This window comes from Opisthocomus hoazin, chromosome 11 (assembly GCF_030867145.1).
Source record: "Opisthocomus hoazin isolate bOpiHoa1 chromosome 11, bOpiHoa1.hap1, whole genome shotgun sequence".
In the NCBI taxonomy this organism is placed as follows: Eukaryota; Metazoa; Chordata; class Aves; order Opisthocomiformes; family Opisthocomidae; genus Opisthocomus; species Opisthocomus hoazin.
Window position 1 is genome coordinate 884,132 of NC_134424.1, and position 23,734 is coordinate 907,865.

At 48.2% G+C, this 23,734-nt stretch overlaps 1 protein-coding gene across 5 annotated transcripts in view; it reads left to right on the forward strand.

Annotated features, from left to right (window-relative positions):
* RAD18 (RAD18 E3 ubiquitin protein ligase) overlaps positions 1 to 23,287 on the forward strand; it is a 56,767-nt gene extending 33,480 nt beyond the window's left edge. For 4 of the 5 annotated variants that reach the window (XM_075432990.1, XM_075432987.1, XM_075432988.1 and 1 more), the window contains 3 exons: positions 2,985 to 3,141; positions 16,781 to 16,837; positions 22,732 to 23,287. In XM_075432990.1, the coding sequence (XP_075289105.1) occupies positions 2,985 to 3,141; positions 16,781 to 16,837; positions 22,732 to 22,834 (317 nt within the window). In that variant the 3' untranslated portion in view covers positions 22,835 to 23,287. The remainder of the gene's footprint in view (positions 1 to 2,984; positions 3,142 to 16,780; positions 16,838 to 22,731) is intronic. The other variant, XM_075432986.1, reaches the window with a different exon arrangement.
* Positions 23,288 to 23,734: the final 447 nt, after the last annotated feature.

A 23,734-nucleotide genomic window follows, 5' to 3' on the forward strand; every position in this document is an offset into this window, starting at 1 on the left:
CGTGTACTTGCTATAGGTGCATGTTTGAATTAGCCTGGTTGAACTGGGATCTTGGGTACTAGACCAAACCTACGAAGTTGCTGAGAGTGGACATGTGACAGTCTGCACGTTGAGATGAAGGTGAGCCTGGGCTTGGCTTGCTTTTCTGTATCATTGATGAGACAGGGAGTCGGTAACTGGGATCTGCAAGGACATTGGTGTGGATTGGAAGAAGTATTTATTTGCCCTGAGGGTGCAGCAGTAAAGTACTTTGGCTTCCTTTAGACTGTTTATACCCTATGTTGCCTCTCTTTTTTTAAACTTGCTTCATTTTGGTTTTATATAGTTCAACACAGTGAAAAGTGGGAATGCACAACTGCAGTTACTCAGTTCTTTACGAGTTAGGAACAACATCCAGTGTATGTTTATGATCCTCACTACCCCCAATGTCAGATAAATACCCACGTGTGCTCTTAACTTGTTCCCTAGAGCTTTGTTCAGTTTGTTTTGTGTTGCTGGTTGCTTTGGCAGTGTACGTGTGTTACCTTTGAATGTGAGATTTAGAAGAGTGCTCCTCAACCTAGTATGACTTGGGGAGTTACAGTCTGTTACAGATACCAACTTTTGGAGAGAGTTCCACTGGCCAGAACTGGGTGTGCTGCTGTCTGTGTCCCTGGGAACATACAGCAGTTCAGTTTGCATCAGCTCTCACAAATCCCGGCTCTTCCTCAGTTGAACAGAATTAATCTTTGGCTGTCTCCTGTGCTGTCTCCTCTAGCAGAGCTCTCAAGAGTAAAAAGAAATGAAAATACCAATATAATGGTATGAATTTTGTCCTTATCATTTCATGCAGACCTCGATGCTATGCATAAATCCTTTCCATGTGAAGGGTAAAAATTAAGGAATCTGAAGGATAAAGTTTATCGTGTTTGACATAATTTACAGTGATGTTCCTCTTCTGTGGCAGAGACAGAAGCAATGTGTTGTTAGATAATGGGATCACAAACTTTGAAGTATTCATTTCTAGCTATGCTCTGTGGAGAGATCGGCTACTGTGCAGTACCGGGTTTCTGTCTTCTGTGTAAGCTTTTGCTTTGTGCACTGACCACGGGCTTTGAGAAGCTCACGTAAAGCCCCAGTTTTTCCAAGAGTGCTCAGGTAGAAAATGACTTGTATCAGGTGTATCAACCTCTGCCGTGTGGGCTGAAGTACACGGTGCCACCTCGCCTGCTTCTGACAAACCTGCGCAATATTCGTTCTGCTGCTTGTGCCCAGGGTGTTCAATCATCTTTGAAATTTCAGCTCCTACTTTTATGCCAAGCATCTGCACCTGGTTGACTGTTTGTAAGCCATTTGGAGAACAAAGCAAAAAGATTATTTGTGGGTGAAGGACAAATGCCTGAAGCCTGTTTCTTCAGTGTTCCTCGTTAACAGTAATTACCTTTATTAAACTAGAAATTATAATATGTGGAAGGAAGAACACCAGCAGTGGTCTGATGACTTGCTGTCTGAAAGCACAACTGCGAAGAAGAGCAAAGGCTTTGTATGCTTTCCTTACCCACTTCCTTCGGATTCTCAGGGAAGCACTGGAATTGTACAGATTAAAACATACTTTTTTTTTTAACCCCCTGCATGTCCCCCGTTGCCCTCTGCTATAGTGTTGGTTGGTGTAACGTAAACCTCTCTGGAGGTCTCACTCTGGCTTGGGTGGTGTTTTAATCGTACCCTCCTGATTTACATCGTCTTGTTTTGTCTTTAAACTTAAAATGTTCAATTTCCAGTCTTTCCATTTTACGATTCTCATCATAGGTTTTTGCTTTGCCTAAGGACAAGCGCCAGCAGAATGTGATGAATACTTGTGATACCCCTCTTCTGGGCTGCATTACTGCCAGGGCCTGGCTATTTTTAACCTGTTCATTTCAGCGCTAGGTTTCATTAGTTGGACAACTGACTCACTGTAATCTGCCGGCTGTTTTCAGCAGACAAAACCAGCTCCTGATATTTAATTATGCATTTTAATGGAAGGGAAAGGGCAAACTGTAGCCAAATTCAAAGATTGTATAGCTCTTCCCCACTCTAATGACATTCTGTTTGGCAATTTCGGTCGCAGTCGTTTCTGGAGGGGCAGCAAGGTCAAAGTGGCTTGAGCAGGAGTATGGCTTGGTTGGTGAGGGTGGACACAGCACTGCTGTCAATGGCTGTAATAAGGATTATTAATGAGCTGAGTTTCGGTATGGTTCCCATTCCCCGTGCAACTTTCTAGTTAAATAACTCAAATATTTGAAAATAGTTGTGGGTGTGGCATAAGAGCAGTTTATCTTTACATACTCTACTTTCTAGTCTGCCTTTCCTTTCTCTTTGGAGAGGTGGAAGGTATCTTTTCAGAGAACTGTTCATCTTTTTGTAGATAAAAATATTTGACACAATATCAATTTATGATATTTCTTGTCTAGAAATGATTTCTCCTATTAAAAAAAGGAAATGTCAATTATCTAGATTGACATTCTCTTTCTTGGATGCATAAGGAAATAAATTGTAATGCTTCTCTTATTGAAAACAAGCCTGTTAACGTGATCTGTAAAACTTTAAAGCTGTCAAGCTGTCTCATGCAGCAGATGAAGTGAGCTCGTAGCAAGAAGCAGAGAACAGCCCTGTCTCATTAAGTGTTTGCTAATTTCTGAAAGAAAGTTTCATCTTAGGGACTGTGACAAATCTCCTTACCCTTTATTTCTCTCCTCCTTGGTGTTTGAAACTCACAGCAACGGAACGTTCCTGTTTCAGCCTCCGGCTCTTGGAGGGGGGGGTTCTTCTTACTGTGCAGGAAAAGAAAGGAAACCTTTGAAACGGTGAGAGTTTCGGGAAGCAAAGTAGTGGGAATGAGGCGCTGGTATTTTAATATTTTAAAGCTTTGCTTTTTTCTTAAAATCCGTCTCCAAGCTGCAAAAATTTAGACAATAGTGTTTTGCTTTGTCATCCTTGCTAATCTCTGCCTTTCGCCTTGGTAGAACATGCGGAAGAGCATCACACCGCTGCCGTCCTTGGAAAGGCCCAGGTACTCAAACCAGACACTCCCGATGGCAAAAGAAGTGAAGCTCGTTCCTTGGAGGAAGGCCAGAGATCAGTCTCTCCTGCGTTCTCACTGTCATCTGGATCAACAAGCAGGTCAGTGGAGAAGTCATCTGTGCTCCTTGGTCTGTATCAGTTTAGACCAAACACGGCAAAACGTTACCAGTAACCTCGAGCTTTACGTGTAGCCTACTTCATGGGCTGGGATCCTAAGCTGGGGTTACTGTTTCATTCTCCTCCTTGTTTCTGGCTGTTCAGTTGCTTGATGGATGGAGTTGAAATAGGTTTAGAATTCACTTAATAGTTTTGTAATGACTTGATACAGGGGTGATAGTGTAAACGTTCCTTTGATACAGAAACAGCAAGTAGATGCCTGTGGAACCAGGAGAATGTTTGGTGTTTCTCTTCCACTGCATCATCCTCCCTTCTGTTTGAGGTTTTATTTAGAGAGGTCCAAAAGTTGATACAGCCTAAGTCTTTTATTAGCTCTTTATGTTGAATATTGCTGTAAGAAATAGAGTTTAAATGACCCATTATTTGCAGTCAGTGGTAGAATGCCCTGAACCTTGAAGTCCTGGCAGCCATTCACTTCTCTTTCTTCATGCAATTAGTTTTGCTTCCTGAAATTGCCTCATTTGGTTTCAGAAAATGAAGGATCAAGGAAGGCTTTATAAATAATGTAAGATTTTGTGCTTTTGATAGTTCAATGATAATTGTATCAGGAGGAGACTCAGCTGTTGGTGCTGATAAGATCTACCTAGTTTTTGAAGGTAGTGTTTGTATCTGTTGAAAATATTTACTTCAGGGATCATAATTTGCTGTCTGCTACTGATCAATTGTCAAAGATGATGACTATGAATACTTAGATAAATACCCTACTGCAGTGTTGTTTTATGTGGCCCAAATTTCCGGAGGAAAGGTGAAAAAGTCATTGAAAACCAGTACAGAAGAACTGTTTTTTGGTATGTGTCTAAAAGCAAGTGAGCTAATCTTGATAATAACCGTGCTATCTTGTTGATAACAGAAATAAGAGGAGAAGGCACCTTTGCAGGTCTGCATTACTAGGAAGAAAAAGGCTGCTAATGTTTAGAAGATGGAGATAATCAGAGGAAGCAGCTGAAGGTCAGGCAGCAGATCAACAGCTGAGCTAGGAGTAATGTTTCTTAATTTCCCACCGATTACACCCACAGTATGTGCCTCTTCCTCCTTATTAAGAATAATATAATGCTTGGCTTCATCATTGTTTATTAAAAGAACAATTCAGTTGTTGGAAAGTTGTAACAGAATAAAATTTTTCTAAATTAATTTTGCCACACAAAGAGTTTTTAAAAGTCAGCATGGGCATTAAAGATGTTGCCTTAAACAGAGGTAACCATTAAATGGTGAATGAAAGCCTGGGAAGACACAGGAAAGAGGAGATCCACTCGGGGATTAGAGAGCATCAAATGTTAAATGTCTTCGTTTTTATGTGATCAGGTTTTGCTGCCTGTATCCATTTACTTGAACTAAATGGAAGCATACAGTAAATATTTGTGTGTAAACAGCAGTATGCTGGCTGGGCAGGTTACTTATGTGGAGGCAGAAAGGGTCTTTGTTGCTGTTTTAAAATACCATTACTTTTTCCTTTGGCTTCAAACTGGTGTTATATACCAGTAAAGACATTCCCCTCCTGGTGGCCTTTACCCTCTTCAGTGCATGTTTCTTTCTGTCTTTCTGCCTGAATTGTTGCTGTAAGATTGATAAACATAACATATCATTGTATTTGCTGTTTAATGTGTAACAAACCTATGAGGATTACTGATGTACGACTCTCGGGATGTTATGCAAATGATGATAGTTTGTCCTTCCTTGTGATGCAGATGCAGGTAACTTATCTCAGTAATTTCTTTACTTTCAAAATAGGGTCCAGTGCCCTGGACTCATGAAGAGATTTGCACAATGTAATACTTGATATTTGAGTATCTTGTGTTCGGGTCTGTGGTCTTCGGAGCAGAACCCACGGGTCTCGGCAGGAGCCGGTGAACCACAGAGGCTGGGCGACCCTCTGGAGATCGCCCCGCGCTGCGCAGAGCAGAGCTGGAGCCGGCTGCTCAGGGCCTTGGCCCGTCGGCGTTCGGCATCACCAGGGATGGAGACGCCCTACCCTCTCTGGGCAACCTGCTGCAGCGTTTGGCCACCCCCGCAGTACAAAGGCTTTTTCTGATGTTTGGGGAGAATTTCCTGCATTTCAGGTCATGCCCGTTGTCTCTTGTGCTGTCGCTCTGTACCGCTGAGAACAGCCTCTGGTCTTCGCTCCCTCCCAGCAGGCATTGCTACGCGTTGATGAGATTCCCTGGAGCCTTCTCTTCTGAAGGCTGGGCAGTCCCTGCTCTCTCTCAGCCTCTCCTCTTAAATCTTAATAGAATGAAGAGTTCAGAAGAATTCAGGGCATCAGAACGGGCGTTGTGTGAAGCAGCGTGCTGAGCAGGGGGTCGTAAGGACTTAGCGGTGGACACCGCAGGTCGGAGTGTCTTTGAACTCTGCCCTTGGCAGTGTCAGGGTGCCTGGCTTCGCAGCGTTGCCTTGTGATTCGCGGCTGGAGCCCTCCTGATTTTAAGCCCTGAAGCCCTTTTAGAAATGGACTAAGAACTAAGCCCTAAACTGGAGGGGGAGATGCACCTCCTGAAAGGCTCTTGCAGGCGTGCACTGTTCGGGGTTGTGACTGTCTCCTCTTCTTGAAGCTGCTCCATGCAGGATCTGCGCTTGAAGATGAAGTGGGCTGGGGTAAACAACTCCAGCGCTCGCTGGGGAGCGAAGACGTTCGCCCTGTGGCTTTGTTTCAGAGGCTGGTTTTATGTGCCTGGAGCATCAGCTTTCCACTTTGCAGCGTGGGCCACGGCTGCTGTGCTAACAGGCAGTGCTGGGGAGAGCACGGCAGCGCGCTTGGTTTGGGTGGGGGTGGCAGGCAGAAGCCAGGCAGAAGCTCTGCCCAGGAATAAGCCGGGCCAGCTCTCCCAGGTTTGTGTGCGATGGCACTTTCGGCAGGTACGGAGGTGATCGATGGAGCTGCTGCATCCTCACTGTGCCTGCTGGGGCGGCTGTTGTTTTAGCTGCACAAAATAAATGCCTTTGGCTTGGCTCTTCATCCAGAATTTAAACCAAGTGTTCCTGTTCTTCCCTGTTTCACTTTTTTTTTTTTTCTTTTTTTGATTGCAAATTAACCTTTTGGCATTAAAGACCTTGGAAAATTTGGAATTTTAATCTTATAGAGTGAGGTCTTGGGAGCTAGAAAGGGCTTGTATTAGCTCATCCAAGGTATCATTAAATCTCTGTTTCACTGCCAATTTGGTGTGTGAATGATGTTGTGAATGATTCCACCCATGGCCTTTGGCATCAAAGTTAAACTTGTATTCTGTACCTTTTTCTCTCTGCAGACTTGTATATCAACTTAAAGTCTGCATGAGGGTGTGTCTGAGACTGCAAGAAAGTTTGCTAAAGGTTATTAGCATGTGGCAGTTACCAATGGTCTGAATGTGCTTTCAGGAACCAAGCTGGCAGATTGTGTGGGGCAGCGTTTGTCTGCGTTAGGTCTGGCTCCAGGCAGAGTTGTTTATTCCGTCTTTTTCTGCATTCACTCTCTCCAGATGAAATATTCCCATAGACCTCTGGAATCAAACATGGAATCTCTCAGTTGTACGGACCAGAGGGTATGCTTCACAGATATTTGGATTTTCTAAGAAGAAAGAAACATGCTTAATAGCTCCCTGTGGTTCACTCTTAAATCCAGCTCCTGTGGAACAGGAGCAGAATTACTGGAGTCTGCGCAGAATTGTTTTTTCAGACTCTCTCTGGGATTTTCACTTTCCTACTTTGTGCATATCCCCTGGTTTGTATGTGTGGTGTGCTTTTTATTTATTTTTCTTTAAATGTAGGGCAGTTTGCTTAACCTTAAAAGCTAGCTACTGCACTGCTCAAGAAGTTCAAAGAAGTGGTGGTTTGGGGTTTTTGGTTTTTTTGTCCTCCCACCCCCGTTACATCGCGTATTCAGCTCGCTGCTTGGCGGCTGGGCTCCGAGGGCGTTACACACTGTAGATTCTCGTCCTTTACACCCCAAGCCCTGTCTGTACCCTCTGCTCACGCAGAGGTGAAAGCGGCAGCGGTGGTACAGTGGGAGCTCAGCTGAGGTGCCACCGGGCGCCTCGAGCTGCGTGGATGGTGAAGTGGATAGAGAACTGGCTGAATGGCAGAACTCAGAGGGTTGTCATCAGCGGCGCTGAGTCTAGTTGGAGGCTGGTGACAAGTGGTGTCCCCCAGGGGTCAGTACTGGGCCCAGTCTTGTTTAACTTCTTCATCAACGACCTGGATGAAGAGTTAGAATGTACCCTCAGCAAGTTTGCTGACGACACCAAACTGGGAGGTGTGGTAGATACACCAGCAGGCTGTGCTGCCATTCAGCGTGACCTGGATAGGCTGGAAAGCTGGGCAGAGAGGAACCTGATGAGGTTCAACAAGGGCAAGTGCAGGGTCCTGCACCTGGGGAGGAACAACCTCATGCACCAGTACAGGCTTGGGGTGGACCTGCTGGAGAGCAGCTCTGCGGAGAGGGACCTGGGTGTCCTGGTGGACGACAAGGTGACCATGAGCCAGCAGTGTGCCCTGGCTGCCAAGAAAGCCAATGGGATCCTGGGGTGCATCAAGAAGAGTGTGGCTAGCAGGAGGAGGGAGGTTCTCCTTCCCCTCTACACTGCCCTGGTGAGGCCTCATCTGGAGTACTGTGTCCAGTTCTGGGCTCCCCAGTTCAAGAAAGATGAAGAGCTACTGGAGAGAGTCCAGCGGAGGGTTACAAGGATGGTGAGGGGACTGGAGCATCTCCCCTACGAGGAGAGGCTGAGGGAGCTGGGCTTGTTCAGCCTGAAGAAGAGAAGGCTGCGAGGGGACCTTAGAAATGCCTACAAATATCTGCAGGGTGGGTGTCAGGAGGATGGGGCCAAGCTCTTTCCAGTGGTGCCCAGTGACAGGACAAGGGGCAATGGGCACAAACTGAGGCACAGGAAGCTCCAGCTGAACATGAGGAAGAACTTCTTCCCTCTGAGGGTGACGGAGCCCTGGCCCAGGCTGCCCAGGGAGGCTGTGGAGTCTCCTTCTCTGGAGATATTCAAGACCCGCCTGGACAAGGTCCTGTGCGGCCTGCTGTAGGTGACCCTGCTTCGGCAGGGGGGTTGGACTAGATGACCCACAGAGGTCCCTTCCAACCCCTACTATTCTGTGATGGCCCCTCTCGCGTGGGCACCGTGTCCTCGTGCCAGGCTGTCCCTTCCCGAAGAGCGCTGGGTGCGTGTCCCTCTGCCCTCTGGGTAACAGCCAACCAAAGGGTGCAGGGATCGCCCCTCTCCACACCCTGACGGGGGGGAATGCTGACGAAAGAATTAAAAATGCTTTTCATCCGTATTGTTTCTGTTCCTGGTAGGTGCTCTGCAGAGCCAGCGGGCCTGGGGTGCGCGGGCAGCAGGCAGGTCCGTGGCCCTGCCGGTTGGCCGGGCTCTGCCGTGGCTGCAGGGCAGCTCTGGGCTGGGAGCGCTGCGTGCTGGGCTCTGCCTCCGGCCCCGGCACGCTGCGTGCCCCTGAACTGTGGCAGGGCTTTCAGGGGCTGTGAACACTGGGTGTAGGCATGCAGAAACCGCGTGGAATCGAGTGCTGTGTGTTGTCGCTCTCTGGTTACCATGGGGTTACTGTTCTAAGTCTGGTGGAATAAAACCAGCACAAATCAAAAAAGAATGATTTAGATTTGAGGCTGTAAGTAGCATTGTGCTATTGTACCAAGTAATGATTTTTCTGAGACTTGCATTTCATTTCTGATAATAAGAGGATATCCTTTGACAAGGGTAAATGTTTTTCACATTGAGATGTCAAAACTTGAAATATATTTGGAAGTCCAAATCTGCATGTTTTGTTTCTGTGAATAGAGCACTTCTAAATGGAGGGCTGATGTTATGATGAAAATCAGGATTTTGAGCAGCGTATAGAATAGAACAAAACAATCTTGAAGTCAGAGAGTTGAAATGTTTGCTCTGTAAAAAGATGCTGCAAATAAATGAACGATTCTTATGTTTCCTCCTTCATAAGACCTTCTGCCTTTGGTCAATATTAGAAATTCTTACATCGTACAACAGTCACTGGTGTACTGATATTATCCAAAAGTTGATACTAATTGAGAAAATGTAAATTTTACACCTGCTGGAAAAAGATCCAGGCCATGCATGGAGGTTATAGCATTGACCCAAACGTGCTTGGTCCTTTCCTGAATTGATGATCCCACCGAAGAGCAAAGTGTGCATGACAGAATCGCCAAGACGAAACCGTGGCTTTTAAAGGGTAATTTTTCCAAGCTATGAAGTCATACATGGAGCTTTCATAGAACTTCAGTGCTCTGTATAGATAGTCCCATTGTGTTTTTTACTTCTTGGGATGGAAGCCAAATTTTATGCAACTACTTAAATAATAGGAAAATTAGAAAAGAAATTAGGTGGGACAATCATAAGCCAATTAATGAACTATGTAGAGGAAATACTCTATTAAAAGTATTTTACGTAATAGGGATAAATTCAGGTTTTTTAAACAAATTATTTCCCTTTTAAATCTTAGAAGCAGAAATGTCAGTTCTCGATGACTAGAGTCAAAGACTTGTGGCAGTGGACAATATATATTGTTGGCCTCACCTGAGATACTGAGGTGTGCACCGAAACACAGGGACTTAATGTTGAAATGCTGGTGGGAAGGTGCTCTATCCGCAGCTCGTAGCAGTCTCTGCCGCTGGCGTACACAGGGTGACTGCAGCGTCTGCCAGGGGAGATTCCTGCCCAAGCAAGGGGCCTCGCTTGCAATAAGCAGGGCTTTTTGGCATGAAGTTTGGGAACTATCGATCAGGATCTAAGATCTGGGTTTAGCTGTCACTTATTCTTGGATTTATGTGCTTCGCAGAATTTGGGCTTTAGTTCATCAGCTGTAGACAAGGTAGAAATAGGGACCTGTGCTTCAGTGAGTCCGGAGTTCACTGGATGGCAGCAATCCTCTGAAAACCTCTCAGTGGGCATCAGTTTGTCGGAGAGGCCGTTGGCAGGACGGGACGGCCGAACACGCCGCGCAAGCCCTGCCCTGGCGGTTGCTGCAGTCTGAGTTCCAGGAAGGCGTTGGTTGTCCTGATCCCCAGGCTGGCCACCGCCGTCACGTGGAGAAGTGTATGAACATGTGTGGATCAGAGGAATAACTGCCTTTTTCTGTTCTCTAGTACACTTTTGACTTCATAAATCTTGAACTACTTTGTCTCGGAGCTGGTGTATATTACAGTGTTAGCTAGGAGCGTTTTATCTTTGATTTTTGGCCTCAAGTATGGGTTCACTGTGGGAGGATGATGACACTTCTCTGCTATGTTGTTGATTCATACCTTTCTTCCAAAAGCTGTTGAGCTGTAACAGATGGCTGAGAACTGTGAGGCGTGGTGGACAGAGTCCTGGAGAAGTCATCGCGAGCAGTAACAGCTGATGAGCTCCGATGTTTATGGGGAGAAGTGAGCATATATGGCATGCATCCAGAAGGACGTAGTCCCTAGTCTAGAGCCGTGGGGTCTGACGTTGCTGAGCCCTGAACACAGGAGTGGTCGTGAACCTGTGCTCCTCAGGGCTTTAGCCTGCACGATGTCCCAGCTGGTGCCAGACTCCCAAGGCAAAGAGTTAGGATGGATCCAGCAGATCTTTTCCTTTCCTGGAGGCAGAGCCTCAGAGGTGTGCGCTTGAGCTGCTGGGGAGGCCACTGAAAGCCAAGACAGCCTGGAAAGGGTCGAGAAAACCAGTGAAACAGTGGAGGCTGTGTAAGGTTTCATATAGACGAGAGCCCTCTGTGAGGAGTCCGGGGGAAGGTCCAAGGCTGCTGTCCTCCAAAGACGGGGAGGTGAAGCCATGCCCCGTGGTGCCAGGGCGCTGGTTTGGAGGAGGGGTGCTGGGAAGCAGGGAGGGCTTGCTGGAAACCGTTATCTTGGATGTTACGTGGGACTTGAGGTCGCTCCAGCAGCAAGCTTGTAGGATTTGACAGGCAGGTCGAAGTGGAAGTGGGATTGCAAGGTGGGGAAAACCATTTTCCCTCACCCCGTGTGACTGGGCATTCACCTTCAAATGACCTTGGTAAAGTGAGGCAGGCTGTAGCTCATTTCTCATGCCAGCACTGAGGAAAAAAATGCGCGCTGCACGTGCCAGAGCACGGTACATAAGGCACAGCAAGATGGACTGGCTAAAGGGCACGGGCTGCTCACCGTGGAGCCAAGCAGGAACTTAATCTGCCTTAAAATAAACAAATTCGAAGAGGCATTCGCTGCTTTCATCTTTAGACCGAGACATGTTCTTCACACTTAGGGCAGCTGTTTTCTGTCTGTTTTAAGGTAATGAGTTTATCTAAAAACAAAACAAAAACAAGCTAGGGGAGGGAAGTAAAATCTAATTGATGGTCAAGAAGGAATGGTTTACTCCTGGTTGATGATCTGTAAGTGCCCAGAAGAAACGAATCCTGCAGACAAGTGAGGCACGCGGGGAATTGCCTGAGTCACCAGAGCTGCTCTTTTCGCAACCTGGAGACGTGAGCGAGTCCAGGAGATGAAACCTCTCGTCCCCTTGTCCGTCCGCCTGTTGCATCTCGAGCAGTTAAGCTGCAGAACTTTAATGGTTTTGCTATAAAATTTTTCTCATCTGGCACTGATACGTAAAATCTTAGGCTAGAATAATGGCCTTGATTAAAGAAAAGGGCAGAAAACCTCTGGTGGGGAATAGTCTTGAATGTGGAGTCTGCATAAAGTCTGAAGGTGTGTCTGGCTTTGTCTGGCCCCAGTGTAGGTAGACAGCCATGGGGTATTTAAAAAGCAGAAAATATTGAAGAAATTAATTCCAAATTCTGTGATCTCTTTGGGCCCCCTAGGCTAAAATGTATAGAAACAACATAAATATTGAGGTAGCTGTTTCCTTTTTTATTTGATTCATTTTCTTCAGTTTAGGTGAATTTATTCAGTGATAAAAAGAGCTTAGGAGTTTTCAGGGGGAAAAGGGAGAATTAGTTTAAAATATGAATTCAGTTGGTGGTCAAAATTTCTTTTGCTTAGTTGAAAATGTTTTTTGATAATTGTTTGTCAACTGTCTGGCGTATTTAAGGAGTTTTTAATTTGCAAATATTTTTTTTTCCCCCCTACATGTGGGAAAAAGTGCATAAGTATTTCAACTCATAATCAAGCAACTGCTCAGTCTTTGTAGAAGAACGTGATGCTTAAGAAAGCCTAGATGCAGAGAGCTGTGTCATCGGGTGGCTGGCTGGAACTACGGGTTGCTTGAAGTTCCGAAGCAAAGGGCCGGAACATTGGTCACCCCGCGGCGTGGCTCCGTGCGGGTGCGGACGTGATCCTCGGTGTGCCGATGCCGTTAGAGCGTGAGGGTGGCTTCGGTTCGCTGGGGGACTCCGACTGCTCTGCAGCCGATAGCCCGGGCGCTTCTCCACGTATAGGCTGAGGTGGGAGCTCACTCGGTACGTTTTGTGCTCAGTTTTAAAATAATTTGGTCGGCATTGAGTGAATTACACATGCAAATTGTGAACTTGCATTATTGTTCTGAGTGTCAGCCAGGCTTTTTCACTTTCATTGTTTTGCTTGTGACAAACACAGTTGGTGATAAATGGTGATAACGCTGCGGTTTTCAAGGCAAGGAAGTACATCGTGTTCGGGCGTCAAACCTGTTCTTTTTTGATTTTAGGGGACTAAAAGCACAAAAATAGCCCCTTGTCCTCCACCCTCTTTTTTTTTTTTTTTAAATGTAACAGGAACATGAGGATAGGATTTAGAAGTATGATAATAACTCACTCCTCGGGCATCCAGTTCGTGTACCAAAAATGAGATTTTGATGCATTTCCAGTTTTGAGAGTAAAAAAAAAATGCTGGGCTTCAAAACTTTCTCCATCCACCATTGCTTTTACAGCATGTTTCGGCATGTTTTTCATTTGAGCGTTTCATCTTGGCTTTGGTGCTGACCTAAGAACTTTAAACGCTTGCCTGAGCCCGGGCTGGGGGAAGAGGCAAGGCTGGTGACCGAGGAGCGCGGTGCGGTGCGGTGCGAGGGGTCCCGCAGGCAGTGGCCTTACCAAGACGTAGCCCTCTTTGGCTCTCGCTTTGAGGAGCGACGGGGAGGATGCGGTCACCCTCTTCTTCTGCTGACCGTGTCCTGGGGCTCCCTGGCCTCCACCCGAGCACTTGTGCGTGGGGCTGGGCTGCGGGCTCTGCCCGCTCCCCTGCCAGGCACTGTGAGCGCTGGTATTGCTAACTGCTGCGGGGAGAAAACATTTTTTCCATATAAATGCCATCACTGCTCTTAATTTCAGGTGACTTTGCTTCCATATTAAACCTGCTCTGTCGGGTGATGTTTGTAGTTCGACAGATTTATTCAGCAGTCGATGAAAGTTCCTGGGGAGTCATTGAAGGGTTTCCAAAATGGCTTGTAAAACTTTTAAATCTATTTTGTTTCAAAATAGTTTTCTCCATATGGCAGCAGTGCTTTGTCTGTATTTTTGGTGTCTCTATGACTCTCTGTGACTAAATGTGCATGTGTTAAAGGTTTCTCTGGTCTAATCCGGTGGTGTTTTTCTCCCGTGAAAGCCTGTGGGTGGTTCTATAGTTACCCCCGCGGTAACATCTGATGAATCTCGCTTCAGCGGGGAGAACAGGCAGCAGGAGGAGACAGAATCGTCATGGGTGAAAAAAATCCTGCCACCTTACAGGAGTTGCATGCTGTTTATTAATTTATATAAGAAAAGCTAAAAAAAAAAAAAGTAGTAGATTTGCATGTTGTTTCCCCCAGTGCATCCTAGGAGCAGGTGTTTCCTCATGCACTGGAGGCTGTGGAGTCTCCTTCTCTGGAGATATTCCAGACCCCCCTGGACGCGGTGCTGTGCCCCCTGCTCTGGGTGACCCTGCTTGGGCAGGGGGTTGGGCTGGGTGACCCACAGAGGGCCCTTCCAGCCCCACCGTTCTGTGATTCTGTGACTGCACTGAGGGTCTGCAGATCGCTGGGGCTGAAGCCCAGCTCGGTGCAGGACATGTTCAGATGGTGGAGGCGATGCTCGGGGCTCCTGCTGCGAGCACACGCTGGCGGCTGTCTCTGGGAGAGATCTGGGCGGATGGAAGCACGGGGGTCACGCCGTGGGCGCGGGGAGCCCGTGCTGCGGGCTGCCGAAGGCGTGCGTGGTGCGGAGAGCCCGGGGAGATGGTGGGGGACCATGCGGGTGGGCAGGAGCTGCCCGGCCCCGCACCCTGCTGCGGGCTGCCCGGCAGAGACGGCGTACCCCGGGCTCTCCCTGAACGCTCCGGCTGCTCCACGCACCCGGAGCCCCGTCGGCTGCCCGCCGGCGTGCTTTGGGTTTGACCTCCTCCTGTTGGAATCACTGTCTTCTCTCGAACGACGCCATGTGTTGGGAATACCAAGTGTTTTGGGGAACTGCTGACTCCGGTTCTCAAACATCTGTGAAGCAGGTGATGAGCTGCGACGCTGCGCTGCTGTCCTGCGCCCGGGCATGGAGGTAGCGCACGGGGCAGCGCTTGCTTTTGAATGGGTCGCTCTCCGGCAGAGACAGTGCAAAGACAGTCATCTGTGCTGCCTGGCACGGCGTGCTGCCTCTGCCTGGCACGGCGTGCTGCCTGCCGGCGTGTGCTCAGCGTGGTCCTCACCCGGCCGAGCGTGGTCCCTGCCCGGGCAGGCGTGCCGAGGCTCCCGGCGCTGGAGCGGGCAGCGAGCGGCTCTCGGCCTCCGCCGTCCCCGGAGCGCAGACGGGGCTGCAGCTCTGCGCGGTGCCCGCCGGAGTGGCTGCACGGGCCTGCTGCCCGGCCCGGGGACGGGCGCTGCCCTGTCGCGCGGCGGCTTGGTGAGAGCGGCTCCTGGTGAAGTGCCCTGGGTAACCTTCAGCCGGTGTCCGTGCTGCCGGGACGCTGCTTTGCCGTGCTGGGGTCTGTCCTGCGGGAAGGGGTGTTTCTGGCCGGTTTTCCTTCGGGTGTGTTCTGAACAAACATAGCAACGCACTCGTATCTGTGTATAAAGTTAGAACTTCAGGCGTGTATTTTTATGATTTATGTCTGCTGTCTTCTAACAAACAGGGGATGAGTTTTGTTGCAAAACCTTTACAGTGAATCCAGGAGAACTGGTATCCAGCTGCTGTGCCGTGGTTTACACTAAGACCTCCCAACTGCTGGGTAACGCCGCTAGTCACGTAATTTCTGCAACAACCCACAGGCTGTTAGAGCTGCCAGGCCTCTTTTGGAGAGATCGTTTCCAGAAAACAACGTTTTCCAATTTGTTGGTTGATTTTTACATGTTTTTTAAATTTTAAATTTAAATTTTATGTAGGTCTTAGTGTTTAAAAAAAACCAAAATAACCATAAAGACTTTATGCATTTATGTGCTTGCTCTTACAAAAGCACTCTGGGATGACGTTTTGGGCTTTTATTGTGGCAACAGCTTGAGGCTTGCTGGGCAGTGACAGGAGTTGCTCGATTCCCTCGTTAGCCAGGTTGGTAGCTTATTGCCATTAAACTCATGATGGGGGGTGGGTCTTTGTTTGTGTATTTAGAGTTACCGTCTTAAATCCTTCACCTTCAGGCTTCGCAGCTGTCCAGCACTGGTACTGAGTTTGACTTGTTGTGTTCTGTATGGTAAGCATATAAACACTGACTTAGAAAATAAATATTCCCTTGTCATGTTAGAATGTAAAATTATGTGTGAAGATGAAAAATGAAATCATCTTCTCAAGCAAGTTTAGGGGAAGAAAAAGTTGTGACACATCTAGCTGTATTCAGTCCTCATTCACCTCAATTTCAGTATCCAAGGCAATGAGATGCTTTTTTTCCTTTGTCTAAGAAAAGCATCCATTAAAGTTTTAAATTAATTATTTTAATTAAGAAATAAATAGCGTTACGAAATACATCTTTCCATAGTCAGTTGTATTCTTCTCAGAATATGTGATCAAACCCCAGGGCAAACCCACTGTACCTCGGGGGCAGATAGCAGCTGGAGCTTGGGACGGCCCTGGGTAGCGTGTGCTGGGTGCCTTCCCCCGCGCGGCGGTCCCGCCGAGGTGGGTGTGCAGCTCGGCGCCAGCCGCCCCCGCCCCGCCGGTGGGTCACCGTGGTGGCTGCCACAGCGCCTGGCGCGTGGCTCGTCTCGGGATGTGCCGACAGGCTTTCGGCAGCTTGGAGTTTGGTCGCTAACGATTCCGATGTTAAGGCGTTTTCCTTGATGTTGATTCTTTTGTTTTGTTAGGGTCAGTGTGTAAGCTTACGCCTAAGCCTTGAGTTTTGAGGTTGAAAGCAGCTTCACCCTTTGAAATGTTCTGCTTTACCCACCCAAGTGTCTTGCCAGTCCTCTCCAGAGCAATTGCCTGGTGTCTGTGAAGATCAAGCTGTCGTAGTTACCAGGAAGCAGACATGAACAGAGAGAGTTGTCTTCTGTGTTAAATAATGAAAATGAGACCCAGTAATAACTCTGAAAACTGTGTGATGCAGAGCCAGAACTTTCTGGACTGTGCTGTTGATGGAAATTATTTTTCACTGATTGTTAATTAGTTCTCGTTGCCAGTGCTGTGGGGAGAGGTCTGTCTCATCTACGGGTTCTGCTGTCTTTGTGAAGCAGAGCTCTACTTTGCTGTAGGTGTGGTGAAGATAATTTATGTCTCTTATTTTCCCCTTCAGCTCCAGTTCAGACATCCTGAGAGATCTGCAAGAGCCCGAGACGTGCAACTCTGACAAGTGAGTAGAATGTATGGGTGGGAGAGTCCTGGCGACTGGTTTAGGTCAGTAGCTTCCAGCTTGTGGAGCGCTGTACGTTTTCTGCAGGGGAGGCCCATGTCCCCTGAAGGGTGCTTGGTGCCTCTCCACAGCTGTGGGAGATACAACTTGGTCAGTGTTTTTGGATCCTTGGAAGTAATACCTGAGTGCTCCAAGGATCCACAGGTGACCAGTTGAAAGTCATTGTTCTAAGGTATATTTGAGTATGAATATATATTTAAAAAAAAAAAAAAAGAAAAAAATGAGGGACCTGATTTTTATGGAAAATTAAGAGAATCTGGTTTTCTATTGTATTTAAAGTTATGTTGTTGTCAGTCTCGCATCTGTCAAGGTGAATGTGCTGGATTTGCAGCATGTTTTCATTTACTTCTGTTTGAAGAGAGAAGAGCACTTATTCTTAAAACCAAAAATCTCCTTCTATTAAATAGTGATAGTATTTAAAATTTAGGTCTAGCTGTGCAAGGTGTTGTACAAAGAAATACTCAGAAACCATCCAAGGATTCCTGAAGTAACCCAGTGAAGTAGGTGAAGATGGAGAAGAAATAGAGGGATGTGCGGAGCGTTGAAGGTGTGCACGTGTAGTGATATTTGGAATAGCGTAGTGCTGGATCAGGTGAAGAGCTCGGTGGCTGGTATACAAATAAACAGGAGTGAAGACTGTTGGAGGCTGCAAAAGCAGTACAGTTTAGCCTTGCAGCTGAAAAAATTGGCTGGATCTGGGGTCGCTCTTCAAATACCACGTCCGCTTTGGTACTTGATCTCAGGGTCATGATGAGAACCACGTTGCATTTAATTCTCCTAGTCTGCTTTTCAAAGAGTATTTATGACACAGTTTTGTCTGTTATCCAGTACATGCATATGTGGCCAATAGATTGTGGAAGCTCTTAAAATTAATGATTAACGACAGAACTAACATTTGAAACTCGCTTAAAATGTGTGTTTAGATAATCTAACAGATCTTAAGGAGCTGTGAGGGAAGCACTGCTGAGACCTGGATTACAGTGGCGTCGGAGGCCAGTGGGGAGTGCACCCCTGGAAAAACAGAGGGTGCTCGTAAAGCCTTGCTTGTAGACTGAGGCGTCACGTTGGGAAGGTGAGCGGTGGTCACGGGGAGGACACTCACAAGCCCACTTTGTTTTGTAGTACCTGCGAGTGGCTCGTTGAGACGGGCAGTGAAGTAAAAAATACTTGGTTGTACGCGTTGCAGGTGCTGGTCTCTGTTCCCCTGGGGATGTTCTGCTGGGGCTGCTGCCGTGTAGCAGAGTAAGCAGCCACAGCTGGCTTTCCCAGATGTTTGTAGATCTGCTACAAGGTTTGTGCAAGACTCTGATATACAGGGCTCAGGGATCGGTCATGAGGTCAGGAATCATCCTTGGTAACCACCTCGTTGTGTAATTATCGATGACCTGTGAAGTGTTACATCTCGGCTGGCTCTTTCTCGGTGAATTGGATCGCTGGGAGCTGGGCTCCTGAATAAAAGCCAGTCCGTAAGGATTTGTGGCTCTGAATTGTGATCAGAAGAGGAAGGTGGAACTGGACTAGAAGAGCTGGAGGGCTCATGAGCGAGGGAGCCAGCCAGCAGCCGGCAGCTCCCCGCAGTGTCTTGATTAGATGCTTGAGGCATCAAAATACACAGCAAGAGATGGAGAAAATGAGCATCTATCCTTTTGAGTACATCTTCTGTTTGGAGAAGAGTGAAGGACGTGAGCGAAGAAGCCGAGACGACTGAGAGCTGCCGCTGCCAGCTGCGTGAGAGCAGTTCTCACGGGTGTGCTTCCCCGTCCCTGGCAGTGCGCACGCTGCTGCTGCTACCGCAGCTGCCTCTGGCGTACGGGGTGGGAAACCGGGGCAGGGAGGGACGGTAGCTGGACAGAAGAGAGGAGATCAGGGTGAGGACAGAAGAAGTTAGGAAGTTTCTTGATTTCCTCCTCTTGGATGCTGTGAGGAAGTTACAGAGTATGTGGAGCTTGGTAACATCTGTCTCATCAGTGGCTGCAAATGCTTCTGAGCTCATTCTGACCTCTCGCAGTCTGCTAGCACTTTGAGGCTATGTCTGGGTTGCGGGACAGGTGCTTTTTGCCGTGTTTCCTGTGGTCCTGGTTCCTTGCTGATTGTGACCGCGCTCGCTCCTGCTGAGGAGGACCACAGGAGGATGCACAGCCGGGACGCGGTGCTCCAGGAGTCGGCAGCGTGGCTCCTTCCGCGGGGCTGGCAGACGGCTACCCGGCAGGGAAGGGATGGCATTGCTGTTCCTGGCTATCCAGTAGAATATTGTTTGGTTTTTTAATAAATGCTTTACTTTCATTGTACTTCTATACCTTCTGTGAGTTTAGGATATTAGGATATTAATTTTTATTGTCCATGTAATGCCTGGAGTATGTGTTTGCTAGATCTAGCTGTAATTTTGATCTAGCTAGTATTCTGTTTGCTAGATCTAGCTGTAATTTTGTAGGTAGTAGCTAGTCGATCATACATGTTAACAACAGCCAGTTTAAAAGTATTTTTGAGAAATTTTGTAAAAGGGAACGGCAAGGCTAACAATCTTCGCCTTCCCAGTCATATTTTCCATGTCTTTGGAGCCTGCCGTCTCCAAACTTGCAGGTGGTGGACTATGGTTTCTTTATCAGCTGTCAGTGCCTTGCAATCAGTTTGGGTGATGATACAATCAGATTATCTTGTATCCTTTCTTTTGTACTCCCTGACCTCTGTTCTGGAGATGCCAACTGGCAGAGCTGTTCTCTGCAGCACAGGAGGCAATACGCTGTGTCGTGAACGTTTGGCATCTGCGCCTTCTTGCAGGAGTTGGAAAAACGTGTTCCTTAGTGGAAGCAGCAGTAGGAATGTCAATAACGAAAGCAGTACTGGTGCTTGTTCATGGAGCACTTCTACCTAGCAGCAATGGATGGTAACATTAGTTATGATACGTAGCCGTAGCAGAATCATTTGCTCCTTTGATTTCCTTCACTGAGGACACTTCTCGGGCATGTGGTGGGTTTGAGTTGAGCACGACGAGGTTTGGGCGGGTTGAGAAGTGCAGCAGAACGCTCAGTCAAGCAGAGCGGCCGCCTGCGCTGGGGCTGTGCCGCCTGTCGCCGTGCGGTGTCCGGCAGGGCGCGGTACGTCGGCGCGGGGCTCGGCTCGGGCAGGCGTGCCAGGGAACGGACGGGTGGTGTGTTTCATAACCAGCCCCGGTTTTTTAAAGGTTGTTGTGCCAGAAAGACATCATCTCTCTTACTTTATTATTGCAAGAGTTAACAGCCAGGTATTTGCAAATCAAGAGAATCGAGTGATATAGAAGCTCCATTTTTTTGGCTTTGTGTTTTAATACACTTCTGAACATAAGGTAATTACCGTTCTGCTCTGGAAAAATGTAGGCATCAAAGCCAGAAATGGGCAGAATATAAAACAGTAAAGCTAGCCTTGAACTAAATGAGATTTCTGCTTCATTCTCTGTCCTAAGTGATTTGTTCTGACAAGGGTAGTAGTATTTTGCCAATTTTCAAAAACAAAAACCCCAAAATTAGAGGGCAGGTGCGGCTGCTGGTGGGTGCTCTTTGTGAATTGACACGTTAGCGAAATGGGTAGTTTGAGTGTTGTTCATCCTTGGCCTATGTTGTGATACTTGAACTATTAGCTTTGAGTTGTATTGCTGTCTTGCCTCTGGAGTATATGAAACATTTGCCAGCGGGTGAGTATCAGCAGAAGTAAGGTTTTTCCATGTAGAACAAAAACCTGTAGCTAATGGCCAGCTGGAGTTCCTGTGCTAGGTACGCCTGTTCAGTAGCTGCTTGAAGTCTCTTGCTGAAGCCGGAGGGATGTCGTGATGGTCTGCGTGTAGCTTAGGCTCAAGTGCACATTTTGTCCTGGTGAGAATACTTTTCAGTAGTCGATATTCAGACTTCTGCATCTTCTAATATCTGGAAGTCCTAGGTGGCGTTGTTTGGGCACGAGGACTGAGCATTTCAAAGCCTTGCTGTGTGCTGCCCTACAGAAACTCTCACTTCTGAGGTCAGCGTGTGCCACCGTCTCGCTGGCAGGTCTGGCTGTGGAGCTCGCTGAGGCTCTCTGCAGAGCAAGGCCAAGGGAAAGGCTCTGCACGTAGATACAGGTGTGATCAGGGAGGGTACATTTCTTTATACTCTCTTAGGATTTTAGATACAAATCCTTATTATTGTCTCATTTTGACACAAAGAGATTGGAAAAAGGTACTAAAAAATAAGCCCGAGTCCTTGTATGTGACATCCTTGCTGTTCGTCTGTGGAAGCGCTCAGACGGAGCAGCGCAGGGATGTTCCAGTGGCAGTCTGGAGCGTGGTGTCAGCCCCCCCTGGGGGGGCATTCCCTGGAAAACGAGTGTCTGCTCTGGTGTGTGTCCCGTCCCCGTGCCCAGCTGCCGACGGATGCCTTGCATCCTCCGTGAGCTTGCCGTGTGATGGGTACAAAGAACAACAGCTCCCTTGGGTTTGGGTGAGAATGGCTACTTTAGAGCTTAATTTAAAGGAAGAAAATAATGTGTATCGTGGCACTCTGAAAGCGTCTGTGCACCCATTTGTGACTGCTCTCACCAGTTAGCCTGTGCGCTGGAGTTCGGCGAGGGCCTGCCCCTGGCAGCGCGTTACTGAGCCGAGGGACCTCACAACACTCGGCCTCGGCGTCTGCATTGAATTTAAATCACGCAAAACTGGGAGCTGCAGCAGAGATGAAGGTGTGGCGTAGGTAACGAGGCTTTGTCGATACCCAGTTTCACTAACTGTTAAAACCTGAGCTGCTTCCAGGCTGGAATTAGTGATCCTGCACTGAGTGAGCGCAGGGGCTGGGCGTCGGGGAGCGGAGGCACAGCGGGGAGGGAAGGGCCTTCGCCTCGGCCGCCGTGCGGCGCAGAAACCCCGCGCGCCATGCTTGCCACGCTGAGGGCTGCGTGGGGAGGGTGGGACCTGCGGCGGCCCCGGCCCGGGGGTCTCGCGGGGCTCGGGCTGGCAGGGGCAGGAGCTCGGCTTCCAGCACGGTGCCGCGCTGAGCTCCGAGGTACGAGCCCGTCCCGCTGCGCTCTGCTGGCGCGGATCTTGCAGCAGCCAACAGAGCCACGGACGTCAGCGTCGGGGCGTTTTCTGCTGCTGTTTTCAGTTGTGAATTCCCAGGTTAAGCCAAATGAATCGTCCTTGCGGGATGGATTATTCCTAGCAACTGTTTAATAACAGAGTGCATTTAGGAGGAATGTTCAGTTAGTAACAGCTCTTGATGGGTGAGCGGCATCTTTCACGGCAGCACTGTGCGGAATTTTAAGCTCTGAGGCTGAATGATGAGAATTAGGTGCTTAATTTAAATATGGCTAGTTTAACTTTTTCTTTAAAATTAACTCTGTGACTAAAAAGAAAACACTTCTTTGGGTTTCCAGTGGAAAATTCTTTGTGCGTAAATGAGAAGAGCCCCTGGCAAGGCGAGCCTGTTTAAAGATGGAAGTCCCACGTGCTTTCCTTCTGGGGTAACCGTGACCAAAACCGCTTCTCCTTTTCCTCGGTGGCTGTGCCGAGGGTGACTCCGTTTCAGGCTGACCTTTTCTGATACAACGCAGTCAGGGTTTTGTCAGCGCCCGTGGCTCTTCTCATTTGTGGACAAGGAGTCTGAGGGTTGCTGCTGCCCCGTCCCAGTGTCTGCAGGGTGACGGGCGCGGGCCGTGGGCGCTGCCGCCTGCTCCCAGCAAGGAGGAGGAGCAGTGTTTCTCTTTGCCATCACCAGGAACACGTACGTGTGTGTGTGTGTGTGTGCCCACACGCTGCTGTAACGCTGCCTGCAGTACCGCTGTGTTTAGAGCATCTTCCAAACTGTCTTTTCCTTTTTCTTTTTTTTTTTTTCCAGCAGCAGCTGTCTGGGTCTGAGAGTCACCAAAAGAAAGTCGCGTCAGCCCCGGGTGCCAGGAAGTGACCGGCTCCTTCCCAAGAGTAAGCGGAAGAGGAGCTAGCGCGGCAGGGGGGCGAAGCTTCGGGCCGCGCAGAAGGCTAAACGCTGAGAAATACTTCGTGTTTTCCAGTTTTCAGTGTATCTGGGCACTTAATAAAATGCTGAATTTTCACAGAACTGTCATTCCGACTGCCTTAAAATATCCAGATCAATGTGCTGCTGTTTTTCTCTTACGGCCCTGCGAGCCGTGTAGCCATAAGACTGGGTGCCAGCCGCGGGCGGGCGGGCGCGGGTCTCGCGGTGCCGCGGGTCCTGCCTGCGCTGCCCTCTCGGAAGCCATCGGGGGATGGCATTTTGCTTGGCGTCGGGCCGATGCTGCGCTCCCCTTGCCTGGCTCGGGGAGCAGGGAGGCGTCGGGGAGGCTGAGGGATGGGGCGGACTTCCGTGCTATGGGAGTGTGCTTTTTTTTTTTATATATATATATATATATATCTCTCTGTGTAAACTTACTCATTAGGATGTGTCATTATTTCAGTTTAAAGTCATTAAATTTGAAAGAAATTGGAAGGTTGTTGGACATTGTGTTCTAGCTTTAAAAGAAATATTAGCATTAAAGGTCTTGTCTTAGAAGGTGATGGAGCTTTGTAGCGAAATAAAGCAGTGCCAGAAAAAGTAAACCTGAACAACGGGGTAGGTTTGCTTGTAAGCAAAGTATGTACCACGCAAAACAATATTCCAGGATGTTCTTACTGAGCCCCGCAGCTCCGGCCGTAGCCTTTCATCGGGAACTTGGCGAAGAAAGCACAAGACCTGTGTAGGATGCGGGGTGTGCGTCTCGGCGTTGGGCCATAGCTGCCCTTGGGACTGGACATTTTGCTCTCAGAAATATTCCTCCTCAAACCGCGGTAGCGGGCAATGTTTTTGTTTAGAACAGGCTCCATCTCTGGCCAATGCAAACTGT